The sequence below is a fragment of the Kwoniella pini genome, chromosome 6 (assembly GCF_000512605.2).
Source record: "Kwoniella pini CBS 10737 chromosome 6, complete sequence".
Lineage (NCBI taxonomy): Eukaryota > Fungi > Basidiomycota > Tremellomycetes > Tremellales > Cryptococcaceae > Kwoniella > Kwoniella pini.
In genome coordinates this window covers 757,315-778,765 of record NC_091721.1, presented here as the reverse complement: position 1 = coordinate 778,765, position 21,451 = coordinate 757,315, and the positions used below count along the sequence as shown (strand labels likewise).

At 40.7% G+C, this 21,451-nt stretch overlaps 8 protein-coding genes across 8 annotated transcripts; 3 read left to right on the top strand and 5 right to left on the bottom strand.

Moving 5' to 3' along the window:
- Positions 1-166: 166 nt before the first annotated feature.
- Positions 167-2,457, top strand: I206_104742 (uncharacterized protein; the record flags this gene model as incomplete). Its single annotated transcript, XM_070202995.1, has 11 exons — positions 167-250; positions 306-365; positions 435-701; positions 782-872; positions 940-1,105; positions 1,164-1,269; positions 1,329-1,463; positions 1,526-1,638; positions 1,722-1,935; positions 2,032-2,298; positions 2,410-2,457. 11 exons carry the CDS (start codon positions 167-169, stop codon positions 2,455-2,457), a joined length of 1,551 nt encoding a protein of 516 aa, XP_070059096.1.
- Positions 2,458-3,000: 543 nt separating this feature from the next.
- I206_104741 (uncharacterized protein) lies at positions 3,001-5,763 on the bottom strand (the record flags this gene model as incomplete). The annotated part of the gene is made up of 3 exons (XM_019154043.1): positions 3,001-5,240; positions 5,319-5,439; positions 5,524-5,763. The coding sequence occupies 3 exons, from the start codon at positions 5,761-5,763 to the stop codon at positions 3,001-3,003; spliced, it is 2,601 nt and encodes an 866-aa protein (XP_019012783.1).
- Positions 5,764-7,235: 1,472 nt separating this feature from the next.
- Positions 7,236-8,049, top strand: I206_104740 (uncharacterized protein; the record flags this gene model as incomplete). The annotated part of the gene is made up of 2 exons (XM_019154042.1): positions 7,236-7,685; positions 7,780-8,049. 2 exons carry the CDS (start codon positions 7,236-7,238, stop codon positions 8,047-8,049), a joined length of 720 nt encoding a protein of 239 aa, XP_019012782.1.
- An 881-nt stretch (positions 8,050-8,930) lies between these two features.
- Positions 8,931-10,600, top strand: I206_104739 (uncharacterized protein; the record flags this gene model as incomplete). Its single annotated transcript, XM_019154041.1, has 6 exons — positions 8,931-9,043; positions 9,128-9,175; positions 9,237-9,353; positions 9,413-9,511; positions 9,571-10,166; positions 10,221-10,600. 6 exons carry the CDS (start codon positions 8,931-8,933, stop codon positions 10,598-10,600), a joined length of 1,353 nt encoding a protein of 450 aa, XP_019012781.1.
- Positions 10,601-11,295: 695 nt separating this feature from the next.
- On the bottom strand, positions 11,296-11,565 carry I206_104738 (uncharacterized protein; the record flags this gene model as incomplete). Its single annotated transcript, XM_019154040.1, has 1 exon — positions 11,296-11,565. One exon carries the CDS (start codon positions 11,563-11,565, stop codon positions 11,296-11,298), a length of 270 nt encoding a protein of 89 aa, XP_019012780.1.
- Positions 11,566-12,819: 1,254 nt separating this feature from the next.
- Positions 12,820-13,420, bottom strand: I206_104737 (uncharacterized protein; the record flags this gene model as incomplete). The annotated part of the gene is made up of 3 exons (XM_019154039.1): positions 12,820-13,059; positions 13,184-13,281; positions 13,372-13,420. The coding sequence occupies 3 exons, from the start codon at positions 13,418-13,420 to the stop codon at positions 12,820-12,822; spliced, it is 387 nt and encodes a 128-aa protein (XP_019012779.1).
- Positions 13,421-14,052: 632 nt separating this feature from the next.
- I206_104736 (uncharacterized protein) lies at positions 14,053-14,726 on the bottom strand (the record flags this gene model as incomplete). Its single annotated transcript, XM_019154038.1, has 3 exons — positions 14,053-14,256; positions 14,334-14,416; positions 14,510-14,726. 3 exons carry the CDS (start codon positions 14,724-14,726, stop codon positions 14,053-14,055), a joined length of 504 nt encoding a protein of 167 aa, XP_019012778.1.
- A 2,000-nt stretch (positions 14,727-16,726) lies between these two features.
- On the bottom strand, positions 16,727-20,802 carry I206_104735 (uncharacterized protein; the record flags this gene model as incomplete). Its single annotated transcript, XM_070202994.1, has 3 exons — positions 16,727-17,553; positions 17,648-20,332; positions 20,406-20,802. The coding sequence occupies 3 exons, from the start codon at positions 20,800-20,802 to the stop codon at positions 16,727-16,729; spliced, it is 3,909 nt and encodes a 1,302-aa protein (XP_070059095.1).
- Between the last annotated feature and the right edge of the window lie 649 nt (positions 20,803-21,451).

Below are 21,451 nucleotides of genomic sequence, written 5' to 3'. Positions count from 1 at the left end.
GGCCACGTGGTATCACTCGTTTTAAACAGGTCGGTGACGCTTTCGCGTCTGAATGATGAGATAGATGATCAATGAATAACATCGAATACAACTACATTCAATTAGTAGATCACGTATTCAATATCGCATTCTGTCTTCAGTATCACACACTCATTCCTCTCGCACCATGTCGCTCAATCAAAGGAAGCAAGAGCGAGATTTCTCAGCAGAAGTCAAAGCTCTTCAACCAGAAGTAGAACAACTCGCAAAGGTAAGTTGATTCATTCCCTCTTGCCATATGAGATCCAGCTGACATGGGTCTATAGAATGGTAAATTACAAGAAGCGGTTGACAAAATCTCGTTATTAGAAAAACAAACTCGAAATGTGAGCTGGGTATTCCGACTCAATGCAGTACGCATTAGCCTGACATAGCTGACAATAATATGATCACAGGCCGCAGATATGACTTCAACAGCAAATTTACTTACTTTACTTACAAGATTAGTATGGGAACAATCCGATTTAGATTTACTCAATTCTCAACTTACAATATTATCGAAAAAACACGGTCAATTAAAAGAAGCAGTAGTTAGAATGGTAGATGAAGCTATGAATTGGTTACCAACGCTCAAAACCCAAAAGGATCAAGGGAAATTCAAGAATGGTACGGACAGGTGGTTGGAATTGGTAAAGACTCTTAGGGACATTACTGAGGGAAAGGTAAGCTGCTCAATACTGGACTGTCTCGTTGTTCCAGGTTGAACATCAAAGCTGATCTGCACGAATAAACCTGATTTCAGATATACCTTGAATTACCAAGAGCTAGATTGACTGTAATGTTAGCTTCGTATCATGAACAACTGTCTGAGAACGCACCCAAAGAAGCTTCTTGTGAGTAAATAGTGTAGCTGGAGTGATCGGTGCACCGCAATTCCCAGCTAACTTGATTGCGACTCAGCTTCCACAACGCCAACACCTTCCACATCGACATCCACCACGGATAAAGATAAACCCAAACCTGAACCTGTCACTTCGAAAGATCACTTGGACGTAGCAGCGGACTTGATGTCTGATATTCAAGTTGAGACGTACAGCTCAATGGACAAGAGGGAGAAGACAGAATTGTTAGTAAGCTGTCGTCTAAGGACTTGGGAAAGTAGCTGATTTCCGTTAAACATATAGTATTCTTGAACAAATGCGACTGGAATCGTTGAGGGGTAACTGGGTCAAAGTCAGAGTAGGATCAAGGAAAATCAACAGAGTGTACTTGAAGGAAAAAGATAGTCAGGTAAGCTTGCTTGCCTGCATCGTTTAATTCGAAAGCAAAGCTCATCGTGGTTGCTGTAGGACATAAAATTACGATATTACGATTTGATGGTACAACTAGCACTACAAGATGATGAGTACCTAGAAGCCTGTTCGGCGTATCAGGAAGTATGGGATACAGAGGAAGTCAAAGCTGATCCAGCTAAGGAGTTGAATGTAAGTTTGACGCAGTGTGTCGATGGTATATTCAATGACAGCTAACTTTTGGCTGAACACAGGTCTTGGAGAATATAATGATTTATGTCGTACTCGCACCATACAACAACGAACAGTCGGATATGCTACATAAATTATATGCTGATCCAGCATTACAAAAGGCTCCACAGCATTTGTAGGTGGCTATTTTCACAATTGTATTCACAGTAACGGTCAATCTCCATGCTCAAGCTGACTTTTGTAAATCGAATCTCGTAGCGACCTAGTGAAGTGTTTCGTCACCAAAGAACTCATGAGGTGGTCAGGTATTGAACAGCTCTATGGACCTACATTACGACAATCTCCAATTTTCGCTTCAGGTAGTAAACTAGGAAAGAAAACAGGTATAAAAGCTCAAGGAAAAAAATTGGAGGAAATTGAAAATCCTGGTCAAATAAGATGGGAAGAATTACATAAAAGAGTTACAGAACATGTAAGTTTTTTTTTCTTTTTTTTTGGATGGAATTTTATTTTGATATAGATGGAAATACTAATTGTAAAATTGTCATGTTTTTTTTTTTTTTGATAGAATATAAGAGTTATAGCAACTTATTATTCAAGAATAACATTAAAAAGACTTGAACAATTATTAGATTTAAATTCAACACAAACTGAAAAAACTTTATGTAAATTAGTAACTGATAAAACAATTTATGCTAGAATTGATAGACCAAAAGGTATAATTAATTTTAAAATTAAAAATTTTAAAAATTCAAATGAAATTTTAAATGATTGGTCAAGTGATATTAATAAAATGCTTGGTTTAGTTGAAAAAACAAGTCATTTAATTTCAAAAGTGAGTTTTTTTCCAATTTAACCAAAAACTTTCAATTTCATTGTCCAAAAAAAAAAAAAAAAAAAAAAAAAGTGAAATGGTAATATTAATATATAACTTTTACTAAATTAGGAATACGCAATGCATGAAGCTAGTAGAGGTAAAAAAGTAATTGCTTAACTATCCAAAAGTGAAGAATTGATATTACTTTAAAAGTAAAAAAAAAGATCAATAAATTTGTTCAATAGAGTACTTGTATCTTAGAATCTCCGTTAGCAAATATCAAATATCAAGTATGAAAATGAAATGATTAATGTAAAATCGTCAAATGCATATATTTACAAATTATCAATATCGTTTCCTTCGATATGTAATATATCATTAAAGATTATCGATATGACTACATCGTACAATACACTACTCTTTCTTATTCCACTTCAAAACGTATAAAAGGCTTCTCGAATATCATATATACAATAGACAACAAAATAACAATTCGTGAAAAAATATAATCATAAGCATAGATAGTCGTTATATCGAAATGTACAAAAATGAAATTCAACCTCATCAACAAATATCGTTCTTCAGCTATATCTCCTCCTCATTTACACTTGAAAAAAGCCGAGCTACTAGTCTCGCTTCCCATTCCACCGTAATACGCCCTACTCATCCTTCGCCCGCTCTTGCCGTCCCTCAGTTTCTTCCTACTAAATGTGAATTTTATTACCTATCTATAGGCCATTTAGAAGATCCTTGAAATCTTTCCCAAATATTCCCAATTTGTTGTACTCGAGCTTGGGTTGTAGGGAAATTACCGAACATACCTCCTGCAGGTCCAGGCTCATTTGTATGATGATTAAATATCGAATTTTGATATTGTATTCCATTGTATGGATTAGCTTGACTATACTGAGAAAAGCCACCTGAGAGTTCCGACTGCTGAGTTCCCGGAAGGTGACGCCACTGATTCATGTTATTGGGGTAATATGTCGCATAACCAGTTGAAGGTGGCATAGGCATAGGGTTCATCATATGATTGTGAAGATTCTCTGTATATGTCTGGGTTGATACCGCGGCGGTCCTATCATTGAAAGGTTTGTATGAGTATCCGAATTGAGGAGGAATTGCGAATGGACTGATCGGTCGAATCCATCTTTTCTCCTGTGGTGGGAATGGATAAAGCGGGTGTGTCGATGCGGAACGATCCTGTGGACTTCTCAAATGCGGACCAGATTTTGCTGAATCAGGAAGTGCACGTCCTTCTACGACATGAGCAGATGCCGCTTGAATGTTGATATCATTTTCCACTGTAGAGGTTTGACTAAGTTCATCTTCCTCTTCCTCCAGTTTCTGAGCCTTTTTCACTAATCCAGCCAAATCAGAAATAACAGGTGATTGATGTGTGCTCGATGATGATGACTCCGCTAGAGAATCTCGAGGTGAAGTGATGGCATCGAGCTTTTCATTCACTTGTCGACTAGAGACTGCCAATTGAGATAAGTCTAAAAGCGGAGGCGATTCTCCCGGCGTCGCAGCGGTCGAATCCACCTCTTCTGCATTGTCACCGGATGAGGCGGAGAAAGAAGGAGACGAAGGAGCTGTTGAAGACCTCTCAAAGTTGACACCTACTGTCTCAGCAATATGATTGAGCATATCTGCAAAGTCATTGAGCCTATTCTCGATGACATCCACTTTCTTGCTAGTGGTATTGTCGATCTGAGGCTCAGGCTTGGATGGGGCTAGCTCGCCATCCACTCTCAGGGCTTGAGCGAGGTCCAATAACTTGAGACCGAGGGAAGATGCCGGACTGACATTTTCAGCTTGCATAATGCGCAGTAATCGATTTGAAGCTGTAGTATTGCCGCTTCCGTCAACCAGATCATCCAAATAATCTCGTGAAGTCACGCGTTCCAGCTGAGGGCGAGCGAGCACTTCTACTTCGGCAGAAGGGACATCGTCGTCGGCGTTGCTGACAAATGGAGGCGTTGGTAGCTGTTTAGTGGGAATAGGAGGAAGTGCCTTGATGCCACGTGATTCGAGATCGCTTTCAGAATCAGCTTTGACTGTGTCGTGGCTAGGAGTAGCTGATTGAGAGTCGAAAGTTTCCTCCAGCTTGAATCCATAAGTACTGATACGATATGTGTTGACATGCTCAGGTGAGAGCAGAATACCGATGGGTTTGTTAGTCGTATCTGTGGGCGAGCAGCTTTGTTCCACTAAGTGATCATCATTGACCGTGGCGATGACCTTGGCAACCTCAGGTACGACGGGAGCAGTGTGTGGGTCAGGCGAAGATCTGATGCCACCAGACGGCTTGTGTTTTCGAGCTTCTAATCTATCTTTGACTTGCTTGACATTGAGCTGTTCTTCTTCGGCTGCTTTCCCATGGCTGTCGGCGTAGAAATTCCACCTATGCTCCTCAGGTGACATAGACCAGATATTGGGGAGCGATATTTGAGCGAGTTCGGGGCTAGCTTCAGGGGTATCGCCGGCGGAAACTCTTGCGACTCGCGATATATTTGGAAGGGAGGATTTCTCGACACCGAGAGTGGAATCGATCGTTGACTTCTCCAAATGTTCGAAAACTGATGATTTTTGGATCTGCTTCAGTTCCCCAACTTGATTTCCGTCATTTTTGCTGACTTTGACGTCGTCAGTCTTGAACATCTCCAAAAAGGGGGCTCGTCGGTACAAGCCTCGATGATCATCTACCTTGATCGGACGTTGTCGTGCACAAGGAGGCTTGATTTCAGTTTGTGGAGAGTGAGCGTCAGTTGTATCTGAACCGAGCTTTTGCGTGATAGGGACCTTGGAGGTGCATCTATCTCCATCGTCTTCTAGGTTGGTATAGCTGATAGGCTCAATGGGTGAATTGTCTTGAGTATCACTGGAGTTCTCCTCCTCTTCCATGGGCTTCGCAGGTCTTTCAATTGAATTGCTGGCCAGGAGTTCGGAAGGCTCCGCTGAGGCAGAGCGACTTGGTCAACTGTATTGCCTTTATGGACCATGCCTTCTGCATAATTTCAGAGTAAGCGACTCACCTTTTCCACCAATCTTGTTGTCTCGCTCATAGAGCTTTCTCAGATTGACTTCTTTTCCTAAATAAACATTGATAAGAGTTGAATTTGGATCGGGATTCACCATATCAGGAGGGAAAGATGACTGTAAAAGTTTATCAGTGTCTCTTACTTCTTAATTAATATGATTTGGCTCTTTCAACCTCCTCAATTATGATAGTATACTTACACGATACTCTTCCCAGTTTTTGTACAACCCTCGAGTCGTTCCATCTTTAAAGTAACAATATCCATAATGGAGAGCCGTTACAGCCTGGTGATGAGCACCAGCTCGAATGAAATCATGTACCACTTCAGGAAAGAAAAAGAAAGATGAAGGGATGGATTCGAATTTTCTGGTGGTAGAGATGAAGGTCGTTTCGAATTTATCATCCACCCAATGGATTTCGTATCGCCAATAGCCGCTCATCTTGTCGGAAATGCTACTGTGAGCTTATATATGAAGAATGAGGCAGGTTTGATACAAGTCTTTTTTGATGATGATGATGATGGCTTTATGATGAAGAAGGAGTGGATGAGAAAAACAAAGGAAGCTGAATGGATGATGACATTGACCCCTTTGTATATGTGCGAACGAATCAACCTTGTCATGGACTTTTATCGGGTGGCGGTTTCCCCATGGGGGATGTGCATTCATTACGCAATTACCTCATTTATTGCTCAATCCGGTAAATCTCTTATCTTCAGGTACACCTGGATTTTCTTCATCTCGCGAAAAAAGTCGGGCTAAATCCATGTGCTCATGAGCGCATTTTACCCAGTTTCAACTATCTCATATAACATTTGAAGACACAAACCCATTTTGTCCAGGGTCAATGTCGCATATTCTGCTCGTGATCCTGGTATGGACAAACTACTCGCTGCATCTGGGTATCACATGTAACAGATCAAAGCTGTGCAATTCATCTTATCTACGTCGAATCTTGAGCTGAACATCAGTGAAACTAAGATCTTCAGATGGAGTCCAGATCAAATCTATCAATCTAACTATCGTAGTTTGAACATTGCTCTCGAAGCTTGAAGAAGTGTTGAGGTAATTTCAATCCAATAGTCTAATATTAAATGAAACATCAAATGTCATTGCACGAAGATGAAAAAATCTCTTAAATAGACTTACAAGGTACGTGTAAACGGGTGTTTCCAGTATGAATTTTAGTAATGATTTTACCGAAATATAAAATTTCATTGGAAGATTTCAATTAATCAATAGCTATTTGATTTTGTTCTCTATGTTCATCCTTAGTTTCAGTATTGTATTTATTCAGGATTAGTAAAGGATCGATTCTAGAACCTTCTATTCCTATAAATCTTCTTCCAAATTTATGAAACTCGATCAAATTTAAATTAATTTCTTTTCTTTGAGAAACAAACCTTCTTCTTGTAATTTCAAAAATTGCTCATTCTTATCTACCTGTAGTTGTAGTTTATGTTGATTTCCCTCTTCAACATGATCAAACTTGTGGTTACCCCGTTGGCCAGTGAGACTTCGATTATTGTATTAGCTTCGTATGTAAGCATTTTAGTAAGTATCATGAGCTATATGAGATTGATGATAATTGCCTCGATGGGCGAGGTGAGGAATGTGAACGTTTTTGTCGCTGGATTCTTTCAAGCATATTCGCATTTACACTTGGAGCTTCCATGTCGATTCGACACAGCTACGCATAGATTTTTCAATGGCTGAGTAATTGTCAGGATACTAAAAAAAATCCGTGCTACGAAGCTCAATTCGCTTCAAAATTCTCTGTTGAATGGATTGATCCGAAAATCGGGGCTCCATACATTCAGCTTCGGAAAGTGAATTCACGTTTGATTTCTACTCAAAATATTCTGAAAATTGTAAATAAATATTCGAGGCAAAATATTCAATTAGCTAGTATTATGTTAAACTCGAGTGTACGGTTGTGCAAGTGCTGCACGAAAGTCTTCGCACAGAAGCCAGCTACTTTCATCTCTCATTTACCAGCAATCCGCTCAACCCCACTCTCAAGTCTCGGACCTACCTCGACAAATCGAAATCTACGCTTTTCCTCGTCTTCCTCTGCCTCTCCCAAACGGCCTTCACCTTACAGATTGATTCAACCTCACTCTTTCCTTTCTGAATTTGCTCCATTACACATATCAGGTTGGAGATTGGATTCAGTTGTAGAGCAAAATCGATTAATAAATCCAATTTCTAATATCGATGATGCTCCTAGAGGCGGATCAGAGGGAGGAGATCTTCAAGATAGAAGGCTAATTAGAGTGTTTTTAATGGGAGATGGGAAAGAAGGGTGGAGAGATACTATGAAGTTCGTAGCTCAAGTAGGTAAAATCGTTGAGCAGGAAGATGTGAGTAAATTCATTTCTGTTTCACGTTCATTTCACATTCATTCGTTATTTTGAGCTAAAAAGAAGGTGTGCTAATTACGAAAACATGTCGTAGCATCACCCTACTATACGTATCATGCCCTCATCAGATTACATCCCCTCCTCAACTTCACTCGATATTTCAACACAGAAAATCGGATATATAGTAGAGATATCAACTCATACTCATACACCTCTACCTCCTTATCCCATATCAACGAAAGATAAATCACAGAAAATGAGACCTGGTATCACGGGAAAAGACATTAAATTGGCTGAAAGGTTGGAAAAAGCTTGGAAAGAAGTGATGGGCGGTAAGGAAACAATAGAGATGAAGAAGGAGTGATCGCTATCCAAATCTTCGTTATTGAGTCTACGGAAAGACAGAGCTTCATATACAAACATTGGAGGCCAGAAAGTAACTTTGTACTCTGCTCAGTAGACTGAGCTGTCCACACAGCACAGTGTAACTGCTTGTGTTAGATAAGGTGTCCCAACGTGACCAAGACAGCGACCATCGATCCAAAGCTCAAGTTCCAGGCTCGATCAGAGGCAACAAGATTTATTCACATAGGTCGTAGAAGTAACCATGACGACTTGGCTCGTCGTACTCGATGCAATGCGTCACAAATGCATGTATTATTCTGATAATTCTATGAAGTATGACACCGATTTGATTCATCATGACGCGTTAATTCTTATCGGAAGTAGACGGATAAAAGATAGAGCCAAGCGTATACTCGTACTCAGTAGTGTCTGGGCGCGACTTATCGTAATTCCTCATTCCTCTTGGATTTTCAGTGGATTTTTTATGATCGGATGTGAATTCAGGGTAAATACTAATTTAATCATCCTTTGGTGTATTTTTTTGTGGGGTGGGGTTTTTGATTTTTAACCTGATTTTTACAAAGTGTCTAAGGTTAGGTAGGAAGGATATTCTCACGACCAATTGAAATTCAACTGATCAACCACATACAATAATTCCATTTACTCACTCACTTGCCGATCCTTTTATATTCTCACTCTTTCTCACACCAACCTTCTCTTTAGTACTCCTTTCTTTTCATTAATTTGAACAGATTGAAAGACAATCTTTTCCCCCTCTACCGCGTCATATATACTCATACAAAAGAACGTTTTGGAAAGTTATATCTATAATCGATATACTTATAAAAGGTTCATTTACCATCTTTCACTCCTCTCACTCTCTCCACTATAAACGAAATTATGTCTACTCAAGCTGGCTTAAGACAAAGAGCTCCTTCTCCCGCTGCGGGACAAGTAGAGAAGGATCAACTCCTTCGTGAAGCTGAGGATGCTGAAATTACAGAAGGTCAAAAGTGAGTAATAGCGAAATTTCACCTAAATTTCGCCGCTCATCATATTTCCATACGAACTTTCTTGTGCTAATCTTATAATTGTAGATTCGTCGTACCCAACTTCACCGTCAAGCAATTACTTGATGCTATCCCGTAAGTTCATCGACGAGTCCCAACCAATATGGCGAGATTTAGCTGACTTGCCTTAAATTAGCGCTCACTGTTTCCACCGATCTGCTATCCACTCTTCCCTATATGTAGTTCAAGATTTCGTCCTTCTTGGACTTTTGGCCTACGGTGCATACAGTATTGACCCTTTCCTTGCTAAATAGTGAGTTATAATACATGACTGACATCCGGTATACAGCTTGCTGACGTGGAAGTGAACAGCAATCTCTCCCCTGCCGCTTACCATGCTGCTCGAATCTCTCTCAACTCCCTCTATGTTTTCGCTGCGGGTCTTGTAGGTACTGGTGTCTGGATCATCGCGTGAGTGATCATGTGGTATTGTGCAGACTTGGAAGCATTACTGATTTATGTGTGTGTAGACACGAATGCGGTCATCAAGGTTACTCATCTTCCAAAACCATTAACAACACTGTCGGATGGTTCCTTCACTCCGCTTTGTTGGTACCATACCACTCCTGGAGAATTTCTCACGGTCGACACCATGCTGCTACAGGTCACTTGACCAGGGATGAAGTTTTCGTCCCACCAACCAGAAAGGAACGAGGTGTACCAGAGATGAAGGAGGAAGGAGAAGTTCTGGGTTTGAACGTTTCAGAAGAAAGACAATCTGAATTGGCTGAATTACTTGAAGATGCCCCCATTGCTGTCTTCTTCAATCTCTTCATCAGACAATTAGTCGGTTGGCCAGCATACTTGGCCGTTAACGCTTCCGGTCAAAGACATTACCCCAAATGGACTAATCATTTCACCCCATCGTCCATCATCTTCAAAGCTTCTCACTTTGGTCAAATCGTTTGGTCTGACATCGGTGTTGTTCTCACCCTTGCTGCTTTGTCTTACTGGACTTACATGAGAGGTTTCTCAGAAGTCTTGATCATGTACATCTTGCCATACCTCTTCGTCAACAACTGGCTTGTCTTCATCACTTATCTCCAACACACCGACCCTGCTCTTCGTAAGTCACATTGCTCCTCATTGTCTGAATCCAGCTGACCGTTCGTTATTGTAGCTCACTACTCCAGTAATGAATGGACTTTCCCTCGAGGTGCCCTTGCTACCATTGACCGAACTTTCATGGGCCCAATCGGAGGATGGATACTACACGGTATTTGTGAGACTCACGTCGCTCATCACATCTCATCGAAGATCCCTCATTACAACGCATGGGAAGCTACGGAAGCTCTCAAGAAATTTTTAGGACCTCACTACCAACGTTCCGAGGAGAACATGTTCGTTTCATGCTACAAATCCTACAAAGAATGTATCTACATTGAGGATAATCAAGATATCGTCTTCTACAAGAACGCTAGAGGCTTAGCCCAAAAAGTAGCTGTAAACGAGAGTGGAAACATCTCAGATTCAGGTGTTGACATGACTGAATCTAAGTAGATAGAACATCTTGGGGCATAAGGAGGAAATGGGGAAGTTTGAATATTGGTCCAACACCATTTACCTTGATTTTCTTTTACCTTTCCTTCCACAAATATGAATACGACACATGACTCTCATATACGCATTTACATTCTTTTCAATTCACTCCATTCGGTAATATAGATTTTAGTTAGATTTATTGAATAAGAAAAGCAAAACAAAAGCAAAACAAATATATATAACATTGTTCTGTTACCTTTTGATGATATCTATTTGTGTCTTCTGCTTTGCACTTTTAGCATCATGTTGTGATGCTGCACCTTGCCCAAACCCTTTCAATTACATTAATTCTCGCTGAGAGGTCATAATTTTCGTTCAAACTCTTACAACTTTACTATATATGGAAACGAATTCAACTTATCTTGATACATCCATTCACACAAAGTGGAGGATAGCTTTGTATTATCAAGTCTTTAGGAAACCCTTCTTTCACTGTTTGCAATCGACGAATAGCTCGCAGTTCCGATAAACGAACTCAGAATCGTGACCGCAAGACTTTATTGAAGGCGAATAACCCGATTGAATGAGAGAATATACATGATTCTACAAATAATCTTCACGAAAATAACTACATCTTCGAACTATGTTACTGGTCTCAGCGTTTCACTAACAAATCTGGAACTGCATCTTTGCTCTGTGAGCACAATAGGCTATCATCCTCCTCCTCCACATCCACCACCTCCACAAGCGCTCGAAGAACATCCACTAGTACCACCGGATCCACCACAATTCTCACTTGCACTTACACCTCCGGACGAATCATAACATCCACCAGAATGTCCATGACATTGAGGATATCCGGTACCAGAATCTCCATTATATTCAGTATCATCATTGGGTCCCGTATTATCCAAATCGGCGAAAAGGTTGAATAAAAGTGTTAAATCGTATTGATCCCATTGAATTTCATTCTTCTTTTTCATTTTTTTCACAGTTATAGCGCAGTAGCATATTTGAGGATGTAGTAATGGATGATTACACAATGAAATCTCTTTAGACGATTATGAATTAGTGGATTTTGAAAAAGGGGTATTAATCATTAAGTGAGGTATTGTTTGATTGAAATAATTTAAAAGAATTTTCTCTAACCCTTCATCATGATTTATCATCCAATTTAATTTTTCTATTTGTTTTTCTCGACATTGACATTGGGTTTTTTTGGTATGAGATTGATACGTAAGGATTATCTTGTTTTATAAGACAATAACAAGTTCCGGAATGTTTATGTGGTTTATCACATCATATTTTATTTCCATATATTCCCCACTTGAATTGATTAATGGAAGATGAATTACTCAATTTTTTCACTTGCCCTAATTGACTATGTTTGCTAGCATATTCACCGGCCGAAAGTGATTTGGTGTTTTCGAAGGTTGATTCAAGGGGTAAAGAGTGATAGCGATCACGTTGAAGGGGTGCAAAAGGAGTTGGGGTATTATTCAGACTTAATTGAGAAGTAGTCGGCGATTCAAGCGAAACCAAAGGTCCGGACAAGGGTAAAGATTCGGATTTGTTGAATCTGGAACACTGATCAATATAGTGAAAATTGGTCGAAATGACTGATATTGTATGCTTACATCACTCGACTCTGAGAAGTCAATATCAGATTGCTTCTCTTGATGACATGTATTCGAGAATGGTTGACTTACTGTCTTCAGCTTTTCTACAAGCTCATCAATATATTTAAGAATACGCTGCTTTTCTTTCGTTTTCTCTATGCAAGTTCATCAATAGTGAATTCATGATGGGATAGTCGATGGGATAGTCATTGAATTACATCACTCACTTGTCCCCTCACGTTCTTCTTTCGGTCTTGGGTCCATCTCGAACGAGTCGAAGTTGGACATGTTCGACAAGCGAAGTGGATAGCCAGAGGTAACATGAAATGGTTTGAAATAATCCTATTGAGAAGGATTATCATGAGGAAGAAAGACTCATTGTGCCCTTTATACGGATGTGAATGGTCGACAAAGCTGTGTAATGGTAAAATGAAGCAAAGAACAGCCTACTTTGATTCATCATCCTTTGGTGTTCTCGATGAAATTGAATGACGTTTTTCAAATATTATAGCGGTACATGAAAATGATGGTACATGATACAACTTTACTTAGATTTACTGTACATGTGTATTTCTTTATGCTACTTAAAGACAAGCACCTTTCTTGGTTTTCCATTTATTAATATGTATCTGTGCGTTGTTGTTGTGGATTATGCGAAGTTGTACCTGCATAAGGTTGGAATGCTGAATTGGCGTATCGTTGTTGATTTGTTGGCGGGGATTGACTGGTATTGTGGTAGGTGGGGGATGGTTTCTCAACAGTGCGATATTGGGATTGTGATATATTCTGAATATGTTGCATATTTTGTTTTTCTCTGGGTGATGGTCGGGGAGGTGGCTTTTCCTCTTTATTACTTGACTATAACGAAAAATAAACAACGGTCAGTTCAGTCCTTCTCAAGTGATCAATAGGAGATTAAAATGTTTCAAGGGCAATATGCACTCCAATTCAATCTAATAGAGAAATATAAGTCGAAACTCACTCCAAAACATCCACACCACCCCGCTTTCGTATCTTCAGAAAAACTAAATATCGATACATCATCTGGCGTCCTATCGTCCGTTGACTGACGAACAAGTCCTACGTATCAAGGCAATAACGGTTCAGCGAACTTGTTCTTTCAACATCAGAATACCAGACCCGTGCCAAATGCCATAGGATGACACTCACTCATACCATTGCTAGCTGGAGGTTGAACTTCGACCCTTTGCTCTGACATCTTTTACTATCCTTCAGTCTCGCTTGTATCCGGAATATGAAAGCTGAATTATGACCGAGAGGTAAAATCTCCAAGTTTGCGGAATTTTGTTCAGTCTCCAAATGACAATGAGATGATACTTTCGTTGTGTGTCATCCTTTTGGGAAAGATTTGCTGTAATTCAATGCAAATGCATGTAATTCTGTTTTTCGCTTTGCTCGGGTTAACGGTCTTATGAGTAAGACTAAAAAAGGAAGACTACGTTATGTCAATCCTTTTTCAGGCACCCGTTTCAGATCCCTTAATTTTAGTATGATTTCGATTGACCTATATTTAGCACAGATCTCACTCATACGCCACCTCAAAATCCATAAACGATCAATTTCGACATGTTGAAGCATTTTGATATTGAGTCGTCTGTCAGGAAATATTGCTGCAATTGCAAAGCTTTCGGTTGTGACAGATGAGGTCGGGTTCATCATTGAGGTGGAAATTGGTTGGAACGAGATCGTGCATTACAATTATAGAGGATATAAGAAGGGGTATGATACAGTCCTGTGACCCTTTCTAGCGATAAAACCTAAATAGAAAAAAGGATTACACTATGAATCTCCATAAATTGGAAACCATATTCACTACGTTGTCAGACTATCTCATGAATATCCACCCCCGGTTCCACTGCCACCAGTAGTCCCACCCGCAAAACTATTCGGAGCTTGTTTTTCAGAAAATATCATTTTGGCCTGATTTTCATTTTGAGGTTGTATTTGATGATTTTTATATACTGGATTTTTACCAAATATCGCTTCGTGTTTAGGTCTATAACGAGCAACCGGATCTGAATCATCGAATTCAAACTACAACAAGTGTTTTATCAAGTCAGCCAGAACAATCCATATAAAAACGATCGGTTGTACAGCTGTAAGATACTCACACATGAACATGAGAATAATTTACTAAAGAAACCCATACGAGGTTTAGTAGATTGTTGATTATCATACGGACCGATGCTTTGTTCTAAGACGAGGAACAAGGAGCCATGTTAGTTGTTACTGTATCAATGCTGATTGCTATTTCAATCCAGTCTGATCTTTTGAAAAACCTACTCACCAGATTCTGATCCTTGTCTCTCACGAAATTCCGTTGGATACGGACTCTTCGATGTAAGCCTCTTCATCTCTTTACGTTGTCTCTTTTCCTTGGTAATTGGCTTGTGATCGTATTGATATCCGCCATTGGAAGATGATGATGAAGCGGGCGATGATGGTGAATATTCGTTCTCTGTGAGAGGCTTCTCAGTCCATGTTTCCGTCAACTCATCTATCATCTTTGTGAATTTTGCTTCTACTATATCGACTATCGATTATGTGAATGATATTTGTTGATAAATGAATGAATATTATATGTGGTATTTAACAAAAGGTCGATTGATTGTGTAGATGTTAATCATGTCAGTGAGGCGAAGTAGGATCAATGGGTGAAAGATAATTGATTGATTGATTGATAAATCAGGCTAAAAGAGGAGGATCAAGCGGTGAAGCGGATTTTGCTTTGATTTTAATCAATTGATTGATTGTTATTGGATTTTAGCTAAAAGGATGTTTATGTATTTATTTAAACTTTTATGATCGGTGAAAACGGTGAATACCCTCAATACATTTTGCCACTTGTTTTAGGGTGAATTCGATCAAAACATACTGTACATTTTGGAATCTCATAAATACTTATGACATTTTAGAAAAGTGCTAATTTTACTCCAGATTCATGGGAATTACGTTATAAGCGATTCTTTCATTTTGTACTAAGTTCGAGGGTTTAATCTCAAAGATTCGAAATGAATAGAAGGGTGTTATTTGATTTTCATCTTATCAACAATTTTCATAAACACTTCCCCCTTGGAATATTTTCCTAAATTCATTATGGAGTCTCCTCCTTTATTTTCCCCTTAAACCTCAAATGTGGGCATGCATGGATCATATCATGTCATGTATTGTGGAGCAAAAGCAAAAGAGTTAAATGAAAAATTCAGGAAATTATGATCAAATGAAAGCGTGAAGTATTTTGAAGATCACGTTAACCCCGCGTCATTTTCAGGGTTTCTCTTGTGATACATGGGGTTGAAAAAGGAAATGAAATGTATTTGGGACATCATTAAAGCATTCCAGCAGTTGATTTGGTAGTACCATCGTGGCATTTGCCCAAATTTTTGTTTATGACTATACATAGTTATTCACATATTATTGTAAATGACAATTCAAAGAGAGCTTGATTTACCGCTTCTTCTTTTCTCTGCGTCCAGACTAAATTGTCTTCGTGGCTGTTATTCATCTTCTCATCACTGCCTCTATGCTGCCTCATGATATAAAATGCGATGATCTTGATAAATGATAATAATTCACACTAAATTACTGACAGTAATTCCATTTTCGATTAATAACTCAACGATCCTAAGCTTCATTTTACAATTTCGTTTCCCTTCTTCGATCATTCTTATACAAATCCCAGTGCTCTATATCGTTTAATAATAGATAATAATCAGGTCAACTTACTTATTTTTCCTCAATGCAATCTTAAAGTAATTTAAAAAGTAAATGTTTGTGTAATTTACCTCTTCTTATCTGGTATTGTATTTTGAGTTATAGAATTGTCTGTCGAATACTAAACAAACTGAATATGATCTAAAATTGCTATTTTGATTAAAATCTCATTCCCACATCCGATTTAGTATTCTTGAGAGAAGAAGGATGAATAATTAATCATCAGATACCTTGAAATGAATTTGCTTGTTCAAGATCAAATATATGATTGGTTTCCCGGGTGAAGTGAATCGTATACACTCCGCTTTGTCCTATTTACGCTTTGATCCTTATCAACGCTATACTTTCACCCACTCTCTCAAAAGCAGTGTACAGAGTGAATGAAAACTGACTTATCCACTAAGTAACTTTCAATCGCTACTACTTATTTTCTTGAATTCTAAAATTATCCAAGAGAAAGCAGAGGCAATAAAACACCAATTTGGCATACAGCATCGCATATTTGCTACAAGATTATAATCAGATCAATATGTAGATTGAAATACAGATATAAAATTTCCAGATTTCCGATTTCCGCAACGAGTTACAATTCCTAATAAAGTTGAAAAGGGAGAGGGAAAAAAGCAGTACAACCAAGAAAGTTTAAAAAGTCAATGTAGAGAGACAGAATCAAAGAAAACGAATAAAGAAGAAGAAGAAGATGTATCCAAATAAATCGAAAAAAGTAAAAATGAAAGGGATTACAGGATAAATTGAACTACCAGAACTACAAAGTGTCGAAATCGTCCAACTATTTTCGACTCAACTTCTTCAAACTCCATTTTTTCTTCTCGTTATTACCTCCTGCAGTACTTAAACCCAGTTCATCGGGTCTGATGATATGACCTCCTCTCCAATCATTCTCAATTACAGTATATTCACGATTATTATCATTTTCATCATCTGAATCATCATCGTTAAGTGGCACTTTAGGTTGAAATCGATTCGAGAAGATAGATACATATGGTGATACTCCCATAGATGTAGTCGGATTAGATAATGATCGAGGCACTGAAGGTGGGCCCATAGAAGGTTGTTGTAAACCTTGATACCTTGCTGATAGGTTATCCATGATTGGATTATTACTTGTACTTCCTCCAGGGTGGTATTTTCTAGAAGGAGCCATATGACTTCTACCATGGTTATGTGTAGTAGCCGAATTGATCGAGCCGAAGGACGATTTTCGTGGTCTTTGACCTGTGACCGGGTTACTGATTATTGGCAAAGGACCGGAAATATGCGGATGCAAATCACCTTCCTCGTCATCTCTTGCTGTCTTATAGCTCATGATTGAATTAGCAGTGAAAGAAGTTGGTCTGGAATTATCTTGAGATTGCTGGTTAGACGGACCAGCAGTGAGCCACATCTCTTGTGCTGACACTGCTCTTTGTCTAGCCCTTTTATGAGCATGCCGGGTTGACGAAGGGGGCAACAAAGGTTGTTGAGCAGCAGAGAGTGCAGCCATATGTTTTCGATAAGCGTCGGCTCTTTTGTCGTAGATGTTGTTGATAGAAGGCAAGGACGATCTGGGAGCATCCACGCTTGAAGCAGGGACTAGGTGATTGGACAGGGCTCGAGCTGATCAACAAGGCATCAGTATCTTCGCATCGCATCCAAGTCGACTGAGCATCATCATTCCCCAAGCTTAGAAGGGGAGCTATGAGTGACTCACATTGCATAGCTCCAGCGGTACCCAATTGCCTTGCACCCCTGTCGGAGCTCTTGCTTGACCCTCCACTTCTATTTGAGCTTTGCGCGCTGAAGAAACTCTCACCGTCTTCGCTTCGGGGAGTCAAACCAGAGGATCTCCTCTCGATTTCCGCAAACTGCCGTTCGATCGCATAGTTCTGACCATAAGCCGCTAATTGTTCAGCCAAAGACCTACTTGAATCCAGGGACGCTGGAAGCTGAGCCAATTGCAGAATATCGTTCTCGTTCCGCTTGACAGCTTCTTTCGCCTCCGCATGGGATGATATGGTCCGACGATTCATCGGAGCGGAAGTGACACTTGCTACTTCGTCTTCTGGTACCGGTGGGAAGCCACTATTGCCACCTATCAGTGCTAATGAAAGTGCTGAAGGTGTAGTTAATGACGTTGGTGGAGTAGAGGTAGATTGAGTGTAAGAGTATCCTATGCCGGACGTAGTTGATGCTATAGAAGATACGGATTTACCTCTAGGCCTACCATCATCTGAATCGGATATCATAGTTCCGCCTGTTGTCGTATTATTGATGTTCCGCTGGTCAGGATTGTCAGAGATAGTAGACATCCTGAAGGAAGCTGATGGAGTTGACAATCGAGATGAGTCAGTGGTAAAGGAACCGATACTCGCTCCGCGTTGTCGCCCAATGTCCTCTCGACCATTACCGGTCGCCGCCGTTGGTGCTGAGTCGTTGGCAATGTCCCCGGAAGGCAGCGTTGTCGTGGTGTCGTTTTCAACCTCGTCCTCAGCGGACTTTTGTATATCCACTCTTGTGTCATCCAGCTCAACCTCTGGGGAAAGGGCATCATGATACACATCGTCTTCTGCGTCAAATTCGCTATCAACTTCGGCTTGCCTTCTTTGACTTTCCCGTTTAATCAGTCCAGACGCAGCAACTTTCCGTAGATCTACTTCATCTTCCCAGCCCAATCCAGCGATTCTAGGCGGATTGAGAGACTTTGTCATGGTCGAGAATATAGGACTGGGCAAGCCACCTGAGTGGGTAGCAGACCGACGTCGTGAATGTCCGGGAGACGAGGCTCTGGAAGAGGAGGCTTCTGGATCAGGTGACAATGGAGAAGATGATATAGCCGACTTGATTATTTCCGTTTTCACTCTACGTATACCAGCTCTGGGGGCGGAAGAATCTGAATCGTCATCGTGTGCCCACTCATTCGCCAGTGGACTGGGAGCGATAACCTCACTGCCTGTTCTAGGTCGGTTGAAGTAAGACTGGCCCGGAGTGGAAGTTGAAGAAGAGGAAGTATCCGAAGCGCGTTGCTGTAGCCTAGGAGGTAATCCTGGACTATCCGGAAAGAATTTCGTCTTGGTGACTGGGGCAGAGTAAGGTGGTCGAAGAGGTTGAGAAGCGGTGTCAGGCTCATCTTCGTCATTCAGGCTGATAGCGTCTATAATCCTAGGATCAATGCCGGAGTCTTCAATTTCATCTTTGTTCACCTGCTCCACTACTTGCTGGTTCTGTCGTTCGAGGTCCAGACTTGCCCTCTTCAGTCTTTCTATACCTTCTTCGATCTCCTCCGCGCCCAAAGGTCTACTATTATCTGATTTCATAGGCGGACTAGGACTTCGGGAAGGTGGTGACTGTGCGCCCCGTCTGAATAGTCCTTTCAATCCGTGTTTGTGCTTCTTAGTCGAATTGTTGTCGGTGTCATGAGATTTCCGCCTTCCCCTAAAGAACCCACCGCCGTGCGAGATACTCTCATGCTCATTTTGATGGCCATCATTCGAAAGGTCTGGAGATGAACGCCCTTTCTGATCTTTATCGTGATGGTACCGCATTGCTGCACGGAAAGCCTGACCTGGATGAACCGCTTTTTCCAAAATCGAGGGTAAAGTCGGTCGGTGGGAAGAAGTAGAGTTGAGTCTGCTACGAGGTGGCGGTGGTGGTAACCCTGCCGAATTTGGTGGTGATCCCAGTACGATTGATGTTCCGTTACTTTGCGAGGATTGTCCACTAGTCACCCTGGACAAGGATACCGGACTGCCTTGTCCTGAAGTATCGTCATCCTTGCTGATCAAAGGTTTGTGATTACCTTTTTGAGGTGAAGGAGATCCAGGTAGATTCAAATCAACTGGCGATTGCAACTGATCCGAATCATTGATCGAGGAAATATCGCTAATGGTCGATGTTCGAGGTATTACATCAGGTCTTGATCCAGAACCTTCAGATCTTGGGGATTCATATATGCTCCTGTGTTCTGACGCGGTATCGCCAACAGACAACTTTGAGCCCCTTCTGATTAATCCTTCTAAGCTTTTCTTAACATTAAAAGCATTATCCGAGGTAGTGCTTGCAAGGCTGAACGCTCTTTCTTTCCCCTTTCTAGACCCTAGCCATGTATGCCGGGTATGTATACTGGAGTCCTCGTCCTCGGGCAAATGCGATGTCGAACCGGAAGGGGAGGAAGGTTCGGCTCGATCCGAATGAGCCGGGTCATTCAAGGCGTCCTGATGTTGCATGTGGTGATAAACATGTAACACATGAACGACATCCTCATGACCGTTGATTGTTGCTAGATCTTCGGGAGTGTTTCCGTTCTTATCCGGTTTATTAGCATCTGCGCCTGATGCCAGAAGCATCTGAACGACTGGAGCATGTCCATTTGCAGCGGCGAAATGAAGTGGGGTTGAGCCTATGATCATTTCCAGTTCAGTATACTATCTCGAACCCGTAAACGTTACTTCGAAAGATAACCTAGATCTCACCTGCTGTGCCGACACTTGGAGCAGTCCCTCTTTTTCCATCACTATATCGTCTTGGTAATCTGGGCGCATTCACATCTGCTCCGTTTTCTATCAACATCCTCACTACACTAACACTTCCACCTGAACAAGCGGCATGTAAAGGTAATACTCCATGTAGTACCGAATTTACAGGTTGTCCGTGTGTAAGAGCATAATGGACTAATCCGACATTTCCGCTTGCGGCCGCAGAGTGAAGCTCCAGATTGGGGACTGGTGGGGGAAAGTAGAGTTGCGAGGCAGCGGAGGAATCGAAGGAGATATATCGGCGTAGCCGTTCAGTACCAGATACGAAGTGCGATCGGGGCGAAGCGAGAGGCGGAGTGAGAGGTTGGTTATCGATGGAAGAGAGGAGTATCATGATTGTCAGTGCACGGCGACCACAAAACAGATATGATTAAGAGGCAGATGACCACAACAAGGCAAGGAAGTAGGATCTGCCAATGAGATTTGACAAGTGTCGAAGTGTGGGGCTACAGAGTGTGAGACATAGAAGGCGGTGATAAGGGGAGCAGATTCAAGTGTGGATAAAGAAGACGAGTCAAAGAGGATAGTACGGGTGACATGCGAAATGATGATCAAGTGAAGTGGAACTGGATATTGAATGACCGGTGAAACGTGTTTTGATCATGTCAAAGGATGCACCTTGGAAGCTAGTTAAACGGTTCGACAGGGTATCCTTTACCGAAGATCGACGGTTCATTGAATATGCGTAATTCGATAGCAATCATGATAGAGACTAAAGCATAAAGAATAACAAAAAGGGGATAATAGAGAATAAAGACTAATTATATACTCACATTCAAGTACGACATCGTATTTAGCTTCTAAATCTTCCCTCTTGTTAGGTGATTTTAACATCTTCTACATCTAAAAGCACTTTGCATGTGATCTTAAACAAAGTAATTGATTTTCCTACTCTTTGACCTTCTTGAGCCCTGGTAGTCGATATCCTGAATTAAACGCCTAAATAGAGATTCCCAAGATTACAAGCTAAGTAAACATCTGAA